The sequence below is a fragment of the Ornithorhynchus anatinus genome, chromosome 3 (genome assembly GCF_004115215.2).
Source record: "Ornithorhynchus anatinus isolate Pmale09 chromosome 3, mOrnAna1.pri.v4, whole genome shotgun sequence".
Taxonomy (NCBI): Eukaryota; Metazoa; Chordata; class Mammalia; order Monotremata; family Ornithorhynchidae; genus Ornithorhynchus; species Ornithorhynchus anatinus.
In genome coordinates this window covers 86,460,981-86,476,846 of record NC_041730.1, presented here as the reverse complement: position 1 = coordinate 86,476,846, position 15,866 = coordinate 86,460,981, and the positions used below count along the sequence as shown (strand labels likewise).

The following is a 15,866-nucleotide window of genomic DNA, read 5'->3' as shown; positions in this document are numbered from 1 at the left end:
AGGGCTCCTCCTCATCCCCACAGAGACCACAAGTTTGAGGCTGGAGGGAAAGGGATGCGTAACCACAACAGTCCCAAGCACTTGATAAATACTAATCAGCAGACAAAACAAGCTCATTGCTCAACTTCCAGCTTCTCTCCCCTCCCCCATTCATGGCTGCCTGAACCAAATGGGGAAATACAGCAAGCCCCTGGCTCTTATCCCTAAGGAAATAATTTCAGAAATGTCCCACCTACATGATCATTGGTAAAAGTCTCTGGCAGTGTGGCGTTGAGCAGAAGCAGTTTGGCTAGTGAAAAGATCACAAGGCTGTGAGTCACAGGACCTAGGTACTAATCCCATCTCTGTCACTTGCCTGCTGGATGACCTTAGGCAAGTCACTTAACTTCCCTGGGCCCCAATTTTCTCATTTTGTAAAATGGTGATTCAGTACTTGCTCTCCCTCCTCTGAGACTGTGACTATGTATGGGGCAGGGACCATGTGCAACCTGATATTCTTGTATCTACCCCAGCACTTAGAACAGTGCATAACAGAATAAGCACTGATTACCCTGTATCTCCCCCAGCGCTTAGAACAGTGCTCGGCACATAGTAAGCGCTTAACAAATACCAACATCATTATTATTATTATTATTAAATGTCACAATTGTTGTTATTAATAATGATAGCTTTTGTATTATGTAACTCTCTTTTATTCTATTTAAGTGCTTACTATGTACCAGGCACTGTACTAAGCTCTGTGGTAGCTACATGCTAATCCGGTTGGACACAGTCAGTGTCCCACATGGGGTTCACAGTCTTAAGCCCCATTTTACAGATGAGGTAACCAAGGCCCAGAGAAGTTAAGTGACTTTCCCAAGGTCACACAGCAGAGACGTGGCGGAGCCCGGATTAAAACCCAGGTGCCCCTTCTGTCCGTACTCTATCCATTAGGCCAAACTTCTTCTCAGGAGTTTAACACCGGAAACTAAAGGGTCCTCTGAAAGAATGGAGGGCAAATAATTGAAATGGAGAGAGCAGGGTGGGGGGCAACTTTGTTTCTCTCTCACTGAATGCCCTGCTTTGCTCTGCTTGCCTTTTCAGAAGGCCGTCGAGCCCTACAAAGAAATCGTGGTGGACTACTTGACCGAAGCCAAGAACTTTGTGAATGGGCAGTGCACAAAGTTGGAGCCCTGGCAGCTGATTGCATGGACTGTAGGGTGGACGCTGCTGGCAGTGTGGCTGTACGGCTTCATCTTCCAGCCAGAGAGTAAGTACGCTGCTCAAGCGTTTTCTGTGACCCTAAGGGACCTGGGCTGGCCCTGGTATCCAGAAAGGAAGAAAAGGACCCAGGCTGGGCTTCAAAGACTCTTCAAAGGCCAAAGTTGTTGACCACAGGCACACCCCCCGGTTCCCTTCTTGGAGCTGTATTATAACTGGACTTCATGTTCCCCCAATCAGTGGTATTTATGGAGTACTAACTATGTGAAGAGCCCTGTACTAAGGGCATGGGAGAGTACAGTACTCCAGAGTTGGTAGACACGTTCCCTGCCCACTTAGAGTTTTTAGTCTAGAGGATGGGACTCATTCTCCCTTGTTGGACCCCTAGTGATGATGATGATGGTGTTTGTTAAGTGCTTACTGTGTGCTTGGCACTGTACTGGGTTGGACACAGTCCCTGTCCCACATGGGGTTCTAAAACTTAATCCCCATTTTCCAGGTGAGGTCTCTGAGGCACAGAGAAGTTAAGTGATGTGCCCAAGGTCACACAGCAGGCATGTGGCAGACTGGGATCAGAACTCAGGTCCTTCTGACTCCCAGGCCCGTTCTCTATCCGCTAGGCCACAATTCCGGTGGCTCCCACAGCTGTCCACTTGCCGGGAGCATCTCCCCCCACCTTCTACATCGAAAAGCTGACTTTTGAAATTTTGTTGGAGGTGGAGGGATGCAAAAATCTAGTGGAGAGTTTTGAGGAGCGGATGGGAAGACGATCTTTGCAGCAGGTTATCGTGTCAGTTTGGAGAGAGGAGAGGTTGGAGGCTGGGAGACCAGCTAGGAGGCTGATACAGAAGTCTTGCTGCAGTAAGACCCCAGTTTGGATTAGGCTAGTAGCTGCTGGGGTGGAGAGGATGGGGAGGAGCTGGGTGATGCTGAGTAGGGAGAATCGGCAGTAATTGAAAATGAGAGACATCCGGAGTCAAGGATGACACTGAGGCTGTGGGCTTTTGGGGCAGTGAGGACGGTTCACCGTGCCGTCGACTGAGATGAAAAAACTAGGAGGTGGAGTGTGTTTAGGGGAAAATAGGAAGTAGTTAATCACTTGATTTCGGTTTGAGCCCTTTAACTATGCCTACCATGTGCCTGGTCCCTGGGTGATATGTGGCAGGGTTCAGGGGCCCTAGTTTGCAGTTTAGTATGCACATATCTGTCGCCAACAGAAAGCAGCTCTGGGGAGCTTGAGACCATTAGTGGAGAGGCTCCTCCTGGCATATTTTCTTTCAGAAAGCGACAGGGCTTTAGAATGTCAAAAAGCAGGTCTCTCAAGTTGATTTTTTCCACGGCCCCTGTGTTTTCTCTGTGGGTCAGTGATGAACCCATTACATCCTTGACCCTCCCAGAAGAGGCTGATGGAGGGTTGGTGGGATTGCCGAGGTCAGTGAGGAAAGGAGGAGGGCTTTGGTGGGCCAGTGACTGGACCTGAAGACTGGGCTAAAAGGAAGTTAAAGGAGGTTTGTGGAGGCTGGAGGAGTCCCGCTTTCTCCATCTTCAAAGCCCTACTACAATCACATCTCCTCCAGGAAGCCTTCCTTTAATAACTTCTCATCTCCCCACTCTGTTCTTCCTTCTGAATCACTTCTGCACTTGGGAACTAAGCACTTTGATACCCACCCCACCCCAGCCCTTATGTACATATCTTTATTGCTTTCCCCTCCCTATAATTTATTTTAGTGTCTGTCTCTCCAGCTAGTTGCTAAGCTCCTTGAGGGCAGAGTTAGGGTCTGCCAACTCTCTTGAGCATCTAGCACAGTCCTCTCCTTACCATAAGCACTCAGTCAGTACCATTGACTGACTGTGTGTGGAGGGGAGGTGGTCAGGGGGACTCTGATAAACTAGCTTTTCTGCTTCTCCTCACCCGTGTCCCCTCGCTGTCACCCGGTACCTCTAATTTCCATGGCTCTCTCAGACCCACCTCAGGATCCCCTGGGGCCTAGCTGTTTTCAGTGTCTCTGGATGGCCTCTGTTCGCCCTTAAACCTTCCAGCCTCGTGGTCCGGCCAAGCGAGGACATTTGGCCAGCTGTCCAGAATGGATCGATTCCGGTGGGTTTCATAACTGAAGAGGGGTGGGGACAAGAGCTATGGCCTTGTGCCCATTTTGAGGAATGTAATGAAAAATTGTAAGGCTCCAGAGCGAATCCTGTGGCTCTGGTCAACTTCCTGCCTCTGGCAGTTCTGTCACCGTTCTCTGTGACCTCTCCCCAATCTTATCTTGCCCTGGATGCCAGCGTCTCTGCCGAACCTTTAGTATCTGTTGCCCAGATATGGAATCTGCCTCACTTTCTGACCCCTTTCTGCACCTGATCCCGGGTGCTACCTTTGCTTCAAAGATTTTCCAGATGTTGCAACTCTGTTGGCACTCTGTCCTTGTCTCTTCCTCGGTTTACTCCGAGGATCCAGGATTTCATGCCGCTGAAACAGCCTCCACAGTTTCCTGACTCTTTGCCCCCTCCATTCCATGGAACACTGGAGCTCTCACAACCATCCTGTCCTCTGGGTCTGACCTACATTTTTTTGTGGCTGTGGATGAAGACCGTAATCCTGAAAGGAGAAGTTCCCCTTTCATTGGCAGACTTTTAGCTATTGCGCCAGCACTGTGAACATTTTTCAGGACTGGCTATATCATGGGAACCTACGGTGTTCCTGCTGTTCCACTTACGAGTTTCGACAAACGGGGAAAGAACAGGGTGTTTCAGGAGGGTATTGGAGGGCTCAGGTCAGGTACATGTCCTCTTATTTGCAACAGTTGGACTAAGTGGTGGGATAGATGCAAGAAAACCAAGTCGGACACAGTCCTTGCCCACATGAGGCTCACAATCCTTAAAGTCAGGGTCTCTGTCCAAATCCTATGAGTGTTTTCTTTCCCAGGACTTAGTACAGTGCTCTAAACACAGTAAGTACTTAGTGAATACTGTTACTTCTAAGTAGGAGAGAGAATATGTACTGAATCCCCATTTTACGGATGAGAGAACTGACGAATGGAGAAGCTAAGTGATGTGCCTGAGGTCACCCAGCAGGCAAGTGGATTAAAATCTGGGTCCTTTGATCTGTCCTCTTTCCACTAGGCCACATTGCTTCCCTGCTTGGTCTGTAGTCTTCCCTGTGGGTTAAGTCTGTTTCGTGATATCATTATTTTTTATGGGCAGTCAGTTCCTTTTCCCAGACTGTAGTGAACTCCAAGAGGGACTGAGGTTTCCATAACTTTTTCCAAATTTAAAATGCCTCCGGAGCGTGTTGGGTCCATTGGGAAAATTCCTGCACAGAAACTCAAAATTTAATGGGGGGAAAAAGCCACAGGAAACCCTGAGAACAGTGCTTGGCACTTTGTAAGTGTTTACCATATACCACAATCATTATGATTATTGTTAAATCCCATCTCCTCCAAAAGCTTCCCCTGACTAATTATTCACTCCCTGAATCATATCAGCACAAGAACACTTCTTCCTCTTAGGAAGGCACATATATGTGTGGGTGGACAGTGCTCTGCACATAGTAAGCGCTCAATAAATACTATTGAATGAATGAATGAATGAATATTTCGATTTATCATTTGATTCTGATTTTGCTGTTTGTAAATACCTTTATATTTGACTTTGCAGCCTAAAATATAAGCTTCTTGTGGCTAGGGAGCATATCTCCTGCTTCTATTGAACCCTCCACAGGCACTTGGTTCCCTGACTGCCAGTGCTCAGCCCACCTTTCCTTCAAAGCCCTCCTAAAATACCATCTCCTCCAACAAACCCATACCTAACTAATTCTCAGTTTCCCGATTCTTGTCAACCTTGTAGCCAACTCTAGCACTTATCTATTTTTCTATAATAGTTGTGGTATCTAAGTGCTTACTATGTGCCAAGCACTGTACTAGGCACTGAGGTAGATACAAGATAATCAGTCCCACATGGGACTCAACGTCTAAGTAGGCTGTAGAGCAGGTATTGAATCCCCATTTGGGAGATGAGGGAGCTGAGGCACAGAGAAGCAAAGTGATTGCCCAAGGTCAAACAGCAGACAAGTGATGGAGCCAGGATCTTCTGACTCCCAGGACTGTGTTTTTTCCATTAGGTCACTCTGCTTCTCTATTTATAGCCCTTGGGTATATTTATGCATATTTGATTATTTCTCTGTGTGCCTTCCCCAGTGGAGCATGAGCGGCTTGTGAGCAGCACCTCTGTTGGATCTCCCAGGCGTTCAATCTAATGCCCGACCTTCAGTAGGTGCCCACTAAATACTGTAACTGATAGATCCATGAACTCCATGGGGTCAGCAAGCCTGCGTAGACCCCTGGTTGTCACATTCCCTTGGGCAGCTGGGAATCTAGGGTGTTTGTCAGCAGTCTGTTTGGGCATCCTGCCCATTCTTTCCACGAGTTGGGGGTGCCCGATCCAAGGGGTTCGGCAAGTCGTCCTCGTGGGCAGAAGATCCTGCCAGGGCTGGCAGGTGGAGCAGCGAGGGCACCGGAGCTGTTGGAAAATAAAAGAAGCCCTGCCAATGGTGGGGCAGGAAGGGGAGGAGAATAATAATACTACTAATAATATTGGTATTTGTTAAGCGCTTACTTTGTGCAGAGCACTGTTCTAAGCGCTGGGGTAGATACAGGGTAATCAGGTTGTCCCACATGAGGCTCACAGTTAATCCCTATTTTACAGATGAAGTAACTGAGGCACAGGCAAGTTAAGTGACTTGCCCACAGTCACGAAGCTGACAAGTGGCAGAGCCAGGATTTGAACGTGTGTCCTCTGCCTCCCAAGCCCAGGCTCTTTCCACTGAGCCACGCTGCTTCTCTAAAGCCACACGTTTAAACTTTGGGCAGGATCTGGGTGGGTTGGCCAGCTGCGAGGCAACCAGAACTTTTTTGCTTCTTCTCAGGTTTGACCTCAAGAGGCAGGAAGAAGTTCTTCAGAGTTCTCAGGAAATTGCCCATTGTCGGGACCTCGGTAAGTGGACGTTGCGGACCCGGTCCTTCTCTCCGCCTATCTGCAGCCCCCACCCTCCCATCCAGTCCCCTCGCCCTCCGCTTTCTCGGCCCCAAAGCCTCCGGCCAAGGAAGGCGATGGGCGCAGGCTGGTGCAGGGTTGGCAAGTGGAGTTGGCAAGTCTGGCAGAAATGGTTGACAGGTGGTGGGGGCCACTCATGGCGAATGTGATCATTTAGCTTCTGGTACGTTGTTTGGAAGTGGTTCAGTGGGAACTGTTCTATATGACACTACTGAATTCAGCCTATCCCAACCCTGATCTTTCCGGCTTCTAACCCTTCTCAAGACTCACTTTCCAGCTGAAACCTTCCTCTCTCGTCCTATTGGTACTCATGCACTTGATGTCAATCTTTCATTTTGTGATTATTTATCTTGGCTTGTCTGCCCCATAAGCCCAGGCTCCTCAGTGACTAGAACTTTATCTTAAACATCTCTTCTAATCGCCTCAAACCCCCAGAACAGGGCAGTGCACAAAGTAGATGCCCAATAAATACCATCGTCTCTTCCATATGATAGTGAGCTTCTTGAGGGCTGGGACAGTATCTCCTTTTTTTATGACCCTCTCCCAAGAGCCAAGTCCAGGGCTCTGCAACGTGTAGATATGCAGTAAATGATGAGTACGATAAATTGAGCAGTCTCTGTGACCATGAACAGAAAAGTTCACTGAGCAGTGACCAGAATGTTAACAGTTGCCATCAGCCTCATGCCCACAGCTACTGGGGCAGGATGGGCCACTGAAGCTAGCCTACCCCACCTCTTGGATGGCAGGGAATGTGTCTGGTTATTGATATATTGTACTCTTCCAAGTGCTTAGTACAGTGCTTTGCACGTAGTAAGCACCCAATAAATATGAATGAATAAATGATGGAAAGTGGAGTCACAAACATACCACCGTGAGCCTGGCCTCGGGCCCAGCCTGTCAGTCTGCTGCTCCAGTGGCTCGGCAAGCCCCGCCGGACCGGCCCGCTGAGTTGGGGCCTCCACCCTTTGCCACCACAGCCCGGGTAGCCACAGCCCGGCTGACCTGTCCCCGGCCGGGTGCCATGTCCACTGCTGTGTAGCTGGTGATGATGTCAGTGGCCAGGGAATTATTATTAATTATTCATTATGATGGTACTTGTTAAGCGTTTACTGTGTGCCAAGCAATGTTCTAAGTTCTGGAGTAGGTACAAGGTAATCAAGTTGGACATGGTCCCTGTCCCACATGAGGCTCACACTCTTAATCCCCATTTTAAAGGCGAGGTAACTGAGATCCAGAGAAGTGAAATGACTTGCCCAAGGTGACAGAGCAGACATGACAGAGCAGGGACTAAAACCCAAGTCCTTCTGACTTCAAAGCCTGAGCTGTGTCCACTAAGTCCACTGTTCTTCACTAAGCCATACTGCTTCTCAGCATCTTAGTGAAGAGATGGTGTGGTGACAGAGGGTAAATACCCTGTCCCCTTGCTTTTCCTTCCTCTTTTTTCTTTTCTGTTCCTCTCCTCCTGTTCCCCTTCTCTTCCTCCCCCTCCCCCCCTTCTTTCTCTTGTGACACTGTCCCCATCCCATCTAAGGTTAAGCGCCTGACCAGGCCAGATGCCCAGGGCTCCAGCAGGGATCTGGGGGTTCCTTTCAGCCCTGCTAGGCTACAGGAACTGTCTGGAGGCTTTTTTCTTCTTGGCCTGGCCCTGAGTTCAACAGGCAGGGCCTCTTGTGGTCTCCCAGGTTTGTGCCCCACTGGGTTCTGAGCCCAGATGGAGCTGTTTGGTATCCTCACTGGTCTCAGGGTGGGCTGGGCACTTGTCTCTACCCCACCAGGCTGCCAGGGACTTTTGAGTTTCTACTATCAATCAGTGGTATTTATTGAACACTTACTTAGCACTGTACTAAGGATTTGGGAAGGTACAATACAACAGAGTTAGTAGACACGTTCCCTGGCCATAACAACCTTCCTGTCTAGAGGATGGAAGGGGGCAAGATTTCTGCCTCAGGGCGCTTCCTGTGCTCTGTGCTCACAGTGAGCTGGCAGAGACAGGGAGACCCAGGATAGTTGCTCCCACCAGCACTTATCAAGCACTCTCAGAGACTTCGCTAACATTTTTTTATGGTATTTATTAAGCATTTACTGTGTACCAGGGACTGTACTAAGCAACGTAAGCTAATCAAGTTGGACACAGTCCATGTTCCACATGGGGGTCGCAGTCTTAATCCCCATGAGAACCAGCGTGGCTTAGTGTGAGAAGCAGCGTGGCTTAGTAGAAGGAGCACAGGCTTGGGAGTCAGAGGACATGGGTTCTAATCCTGGCTCTGCCACTTGTCTGCTGTGTGACCTAGGGCAAGCCACTTAACTTCTCTGTGCCTCAGTTACCTCATCTGTAAAATGGGGATTAAGACCGTGAGCCCCACGTGGGACAACCTGATTACCTTGCATCTACCTCAGCACTTAGAACAATGCTTGGCACATAGTAAACACTTAACAAATACCATAATTATTATTATTATTATTTTACATAGGAGGTACTCGAGGCAGAGAGAAGTGAAGTGATTTGCCCAAGGTCACACAGCAGACAAGTGGCAGAGCCAGGATTAGATCCGAGGTCCTCTGCCTCCCAGGCCTGTACTCTTTCCACTAGGCTTCACTGCTCCTGCAGCTGACAATTTGTCCTCATGGCCTTGGACCAAAGCCCTAGAGCGACCTCACTTAGATTTTGAGTAACTTGGATGCTGGTAAGTAAACACTGGCAGCCGAGACAGATGAGCCATGGGGCAGACAAGACCTCCGTCATGCCAAGCATTCCAGCCCTCAACCCAGGCCACAGCCAGATTGGATCATGAGCCCGAGGGTCCCTCTGCCCATTCTGTTGTCTCTGGGGACTCCTCCCATGACTAGCATCACCCTGGGGGAAGAAGCAATCAAGCTAGGTTTCCTGGTCATTCTGGTATGTTTGCACTCCCCCATTTGTTTCCCGTGTCTGGCATATGTCTTCTCTGTGACCCTGGATGAGTAACGTAACTTCTCTGGGCCTCAGTTACCTCATCTAAAAAAATGGAGATTAAGATTGTGAGCCCCATGTGGAACATGGACTGTGTCTAACCTGATTAGTTTGTATCTACCTCAGCACTTAGTACAGTACCAGGCCCCTCCCTTCCACGTCACCTCAACTCGCTTCCTTTGCTCTCCCCTCTCCCGGCCCATAGCACTTATGTATATATGTATGTATCTGTAATTCTACTTATTTATATTGATGCCTGTTTACTTGATTTGATGTCTGTCTTCCCACCCTCTATACTGTAAGCCTGTTGTGGGTAGGGATTGCTCTTTTGCTATATCGTACTTTCCAAGCGCTTAGTACAGTGATCTGATCACAGTAAATGCTCTATAAATAAGATTGAATGAATGAATAGCCCATAGTAAGTGCCTAACGAATACCATCAAAAGAACAAAAAAACCCAAAACTTCCCCAAAGTCTTCTGAGGGACTGAGGCGCACACCTGAGGATGTCAATTCAGACAGTGGATTGACTTCCTTGAGGGGGATGTGTGCCTGCACCCACTTCTCCAGGCTCCAGCAGAAGGGTGTCGTAGACAAGGGGAGCCTCCCCGCCTTGTTGCTGACCCGTCTCCCTTTCTCCTTTGCAGATCCAGAAGAAGTTCAACAAAGTCAAAGAAGACGTGACCAAGAACATGTCCTTCTTGAAAGCAGGGAAGGGCTACGTGAAGGTGCTGCCCCCAACTGGGCTGAACCAGTCCGATGTCCTGGACCGGCTTCGGGAGTACAGCTCTATGGGTACGTTGGCAGGGCACCCCCTGCCCCCGCACCCCAACCCCGGGGCCGTTGCGTGCGCTGTAGGTACTCAGAATGGCAGATGAGCCCAAGGGTTGGGATGCATCCCAACCGCTGTTCTCGAGGGGAGCCTTCATCTTCTCATCGTCTTGGCCCTCAACGGTGAAACGGGGATGCTCAGAAGTGTGGTGCAATGGCGAGGCCTTCCTGGTGGCCAGCAGAGGTGGTTGGAGTCCTCCTAGGAGCACAGGTCTGGGAGTCAGAAGGTCCGGAATTCTAATCCAAGTTCCACCACTTGCCTGATATATGACCTTGAAGTAGTCACTTCACTTCTCTGGGCCTCATTTACCTCATCTGTAAAATGGGGATTAAGACTCTGAGCTCCATGTAGGTTAGGGACTGTGTCCAACCTGATTACCTTGAATCTGCCCCAGCACTTAGAACAGTACTTGACACATAGTAAGCTCTTAACAAATACCGTCATCATTCTTTCATTCGTCATGGGTTCTAATTCTGGCTCCACCACTTGTAAGCTGTGTGACCTTGGGCAAGTCACTTCACTTCTCTGTGCCTCAGATACATCATCTGTAAAATTGGGATCGAGACTATGAGCCCCATGTGGGACAGGGATCGTGTCCAGCTCGATTTGCTTGTATCCACCCTAGTGCTTAGTAAAGTCCCTGACACATAGTAAATGCTTAATAAATACCATCCTGTGGTTTTGGGACAGTATAACCGCTGGCTGCATGGTGCCCCCTTAGTCCCTCTCACAGGGCCAGGGTTTCTGGGGACTGGTCAGCTGGGTTCTGGGCACTTGCAGTGCCTTTTGGGGGTTCCGTATTTGAGGATCATTCAATCGTATTTATTGACCACTTACTCTGTGAAGAGCACTGTACTAAGTACTTGGGAGAGTACAAAAAGACACATTTCCTCACAACGAGCTTACAGTTTGGAGTCACGAGATGGTGGTGACAGTCATGGGGTGCACTGCAGGAGAGCCCCAAGAAATCCCTTCTAAATTGCCATGGGTGCTGGGAACTTGGCTTCTGACCTCAGATTGATCCGAAACCCCACAGGGAGGTAGGTTTTAATAGTTGGGAAAGATGGCTGGGGTCTGGGTCCTGGTCGGCAGTGAGGAGAAGGGAGAGCAGTTCAGGGAAGAGGCCATTTCTATGCCGGTTTTCTTGTTCCTGGTACTGAGGAGAGGGTGGTAGATTCTCCTGAGGCATGTGCAGCAGTGAAAGCAGCAGTCTTGGAGTTAGGGGGCACACAGAAATCCACTGAGGAGCCATGTAAGATTGAGGGCAGCTCTACTCTAGCGGAAAAAGAGGAGAAAGCTTGTTGTGGTTTTCTGGCTGGGTTTTTTCCCAGTCTCAGGCCTGAAAAAACACCCGGTGCTTTCCTGTGATTTAAGAACCTTATTGTCCTGCGGGAGCTGTAGCCTTGACTCGCCCCTCTCTCTTTTCAGAGTCAGAGAGCCTGTAAGCTGATCACAGGAAAGAGAAGCAGCATGGCCTAGTAGATAGAGCCTAGGTGTGGGAGTCAGAAGGACCTGGGTTCTAATCCCGGCTCGGCCACTAGTCTGTCGTGCGTCTTTGGGCAAGTCACTTCACTTCTCTGGGACTCAGTTACCTCACCTGTAAAATGGGGATTAAGATGATGAGCCCCATTTTGGACAGGAACTGTGTCCAACTTGATTAACTTGTATCTATCTCAGTTTGTAGTGCAGTTATTGGCACATGGTAAGTGCTTAACAAATACCATTAAAAGAAGAACCTTAAATAAAAGGGAATTCTTTTCATTTTCCCTCCTGGTTGGCCCCTCAAGCCCAGGGCTTCTGTTTCAGGTCTCTCACCCACAAACAAGAGGGGATGCTTTCTCACTGCAGGGCCTTTCTCCCCCTCTCCTTTCTTCTTCCCCCTTCATCCTTGATGTCTTTGGGGCTTCTCTGGCCAGAGTAGAGGGGGCAGGTCCAAATAAGTGTGCCAGAAAATATCTGAGCCAGTGTGGCCATAGAGGGAGATAAAGGCCATCCACCAGTGTAACACAGACTTTCAGCCGAAGAGCCGTTGGAGATGAAAAGAGCATCGGCCATGGGCCACGGGGTAGAGAAGAGTTTCCGGTTGGTAGCTATTATGCTTTGAAGTCCTAGACATCCCCCAGCTCCTAGCAGACATCTGATGTCAGTGGCTGCCTGACTTTTTTTTTCTCCCCTTCTCCTCTGGACAGCCTGGTCCAGAAAAGACAAACACCCTGGTGTTGGCGGCCTGCAGTTTGGCTATGACACGAGGCGAGGGTAGTGCTGTGGAGTAAGGCTTGGGAGTGCAAGGCCTCGAGTTGCTCTCCCAGCTGTCTATGATGTTCATGAGAGAGGATCCTGGGCTGGGAGCCAGGGTCTGGGTTCTTAGAGGCCCGGTGAGTATTAATCACCCTCCAGGCTGAGGAGTCTGGCTGTGGAGCAGCACATGCCTGCCAGGGCCCTAGTGTGTAACCCGAATGGGGGGGCCAGACCGGTGTAGTAGAAAGGAAGAAAGCCGACAGAAAAGCCAATGCTGGCAGGTTTTGGTGTGGTCAAGGCCGAAGGGCAGACCTGTAGCGGTGAAGTCGGGAGGCTTGGCTTCCCTTCCTGCTCCTGTCGCTCCTGACTCGTTTCCTCCTCAGTACGGAGGACGAGACATGCCTACCCTGAGCCCTGCTCGGGCATGTAGGAGGCGGATTACTGTGCACTGCTTATTCATTCAATCGTATTTACTGAGTGCTTACTGTGTGTAGAGCATTGTACTAAGCGCTTGGAAAGTACAGTTTGGCAAGAAATTGAGACAATCCCTACCCAACAATGGGCTCACAGTTTAGAAGGGGGGAGACAGCCAAGAAAGCAAAACAAAACAAGTAGACAGGCATCGGTAGCATCAATATAAATAAATAGAATTATAGATCTATACACATCATTAAGAAAATAAATAAAATAATAAATATGTACATAAATACATAAATGGGAGAGTGGGGTCTTTATTTAAGGGCATTTGTTAAGTGCTTACTATGTGCAAGGCACTGTAATAAGGTCTGGGGTAGGTACAAGCTAATCAGGTTGGACACAGTCCCTGCCCCACACAGGGGTCACAGTGTAAATCCCCATTTTATGGATGAGGTAACTGAGGCCCGGAAAAGTGAGGTGACTTGCCCTAGGTCACATGGCAGACAAATGGCAGAGCCAGGATTAGAACCCAGGCTCTTTGACTCAGAGGCCCCTACTCTTTCCACTAGGCCATGCTGCTTTCCAATAAATTTCCCTGATCCCTGCAGGACTAGAACCTGCAATCTTCTGATTGGACTATAAGAGCTTGGGGGATGCAGTGCATAGGGGGGGGTCGATACTCCCCTTTATTCTGTAACTAGAGTGACTGCAGATAGGGAAGCAGTGTGGCCTAGTGAATACAGGATGGACCTGGGAGTCAGAAGGACCTGGATTCTAATCCTGGAGCTACAATTTGTCTGCTGTGTGACCTTGTGCAGGTCATTTAAGTTCTCTGTGTGTCAGTTTTCTCATTTGTAAAAATGGAGATTAAAATTGTGAGCCCCATGTAGGACATGGACTGTGTCCAACTTGGTTATCTTATCTCTACCCTAGGGCATAGTACAGTGCCTGACACATAGTAAGTACTAAGAAATGCCAAAAAAATGAGAGAGACGGGCCTTCAACTAGACCTCTTAGGGTCCATATATTTTTTTACCCTTTCTGCATCTTCCTCCCCCTGGCACTTCCCAGCTCCAAAGTGACAAGCAGTTTGGAGGTGCTCATTTAGAGTTTTCTCATGAGAGGGTCCCATCCGTTTTTATTTCAGGGTGACAGATCTCTAGGAACATTCTTACCTTTGATTGCTGTAATAATAACAGTGATAGTTAAGTATTTACTATGCACCAAGCAGTGTACTAATCACTGGAGTAGATACAGGATGGTTGGACACAGTCCCTGTCCCACACTGAGTTCACATCTAAGTAGGAGAGAGAAAAGGTGTTTTATCCCCATTGTTCAGATGAGGAAAGAGAGACACAAAGAAGTGAAATGATTTGTCCAAGATCACACATCGAAAAGATCAGGATTAGAACCCAGGTCCTCTGACTCCCAGGTCTGTGCTCTTCCTGCTAGGCCACACTCCTTCTCTGTATGCTTTTCCAGAGGGTGGAAAATGTCCAACACCCCATGACACACAAAGTCTTTCTTTGCTCTCTCCCTGGACTGGAAAGGCTTTTTTCCTGAGTTTTCTCCAGTTGGGACCAGAACCTCTCTTCTAAAGCATCCACTGCTGCTCTGGGGCTGCCATCTTTAATGCGCAGGGGTTTGGTTTTTCAGGCGATGTCCGCTGGCAAGATGGGAGAGCGTCGGGAGCTGTGTACAACGGGGAAGAGAAACTCACCGAACTCCTCGTACAGGCAAGTGACATTGACCTTGGGGCAGTGGGTTGGACGTGGGCAGAGGTGCTGGCTCTCTGTGGGAAGGGGTGGTGAGGGATTATTTTAGGTGAGGTTAGTGGGGTTTTCTAGCCCTGACCAGTAGCTGAAAATGCTGGAGGGACTACCACTTTGGAGTGAGCACCGGTGGAAGTATTCTAGTGGGCACGTGGAAGCCTGTCCCTGACTTTGTGGGCATCTGCACCCGCTTCCTACCCCTGGGGCATATGTGGACCAAAGGAGACTGTTTACTTCTCTAAACTGTCAGAGAAGGAAGTGGTCGAGTTTGGCGTAGCTTCCTTAACAGGTTATACAGACGAGTCAGCTTGTAGAAGAGCTTCTTCCTGGGCTCCGGGTGTCTGAGGCAGCTGAGGGTTTGGGAGGATCTATCAGTCTGGGGTGTTTGGGCCCAGCTTCACTTCCTTTGGTCATAGTTTCCGATGTCTTGGAATCTTTGAAAGCCGGGTGGGCCTTCTCTACTGTGTTGCATTTGCAGAAAAAACATTCCTAATTCTCCTTGGCCCCAAGATGCCACCCAGGAGGGTTGATTATAAACAGGACCAACCTTGCTGTTACATCAGAGCGGGCTACTGAAGTTAATTAGGCCAGATGCCAGTTTTCCGCACTGTAGCCGGCCCCTTTCCCCTCCCCCGCAACCAATCACCAGTGGGCTTCTCTCTACAGGTGTACGGGGACTTCGCCTGGAGCAACCCCCTGCACCCAGACATCTTCCCTGGGGTGCGCAAGATGGAGGCCGAGATAGTGCGCATGGCCTGCTCGCTCTTTAACGGGGGCCCAAACTCCTGCGGATCAGTAAGTGCCTGCCTGAGGCGCCCCCTTTCTCCTCCCCCATGCCCCTCCCCCCCCCAGTCCCATGCACGGTATTAACACCACGACACCCTCTGCTGTGAAGAAGACCCCTTTTTGGGGTCCTCCATAAGAGGGGCCGGGAAGATATGTGAGTTTTCCTCTTCCAGGCCGACCTCCATGCAAAACTCCTGAACTGGAATCAGGAAGCTGTGCAATTCTAGGGACCCTACCTTGGTGAACACTTTTGGGTAGCGAGCACCATCAGCAGGTTTATGCAGTTCCTATAGACCTGTTTTCTTCAGTGGGCTGGGGTAGCTTGCCTACAGCGGAGCTTCATGGTCCAAGGAGTGAGAGAAGGGAACTCTCTGATGTGGAGTTAACAGAAAAGACATGCCTGCTCTTGAGACTCAACTCTAGTTGGGGAGTGTAGAGACCGCTGAACGGTGGGGCTGTTTTAATGAACTGAAGACCAAAAGGGGAAGATTTTTTTTTTCATTTTTTCTTATGGTATTTGATAAGTGTTTACTATGTGCTGGACACTGTACTAATTGCTGGAGTAGAGACAAGCTAATCAGGTTGGACACAGTCCCTGTCCCACACGGGCTCACAATCTTAAT

The 15,866-nt window shown here is 49.3% G+C and overlaps 1 protein-coding gene across 9 annotated transcripts in view; it reads left to right on the top strand.

The window, feature by feature from the left end:
- The window catches only part of SGPL1 (sphingosine-1-phosphate lyase 1), a 78,830-nt gene that overhangs the window by 47,500 nt on the left and 15,464 nt on the right, over window positions 1-15,866 (top strand). For all 9 annotated transcript variants that reach the window (XM_029060492.2, XM_029060493.2, XM_039911515.1 and 6 more), the window contains 5 exons: window positions 1,084-1,249; window positions 6,122-6,189; window positions 9,846-9,993; window positions 14,342-14,421; window positions 15,124-15,252. In XM_029060492.2, coding sequence (XP_028916325.1) covers window positions 1,084-1,249; window positions 6,122-6,189; window positions 9,846-9,993; window positions 14,342-14,421; window positions 15,124-15,252 — 591 coding nt within the window. The remainder of the gene's footprint in view (window positions 1-1,083; window positions 1,250-6,121; window positions 6,190-9,845; window positions 9,994-14,341; window positions 14,422-15,123; window positions 15,253-15,866) is intronic.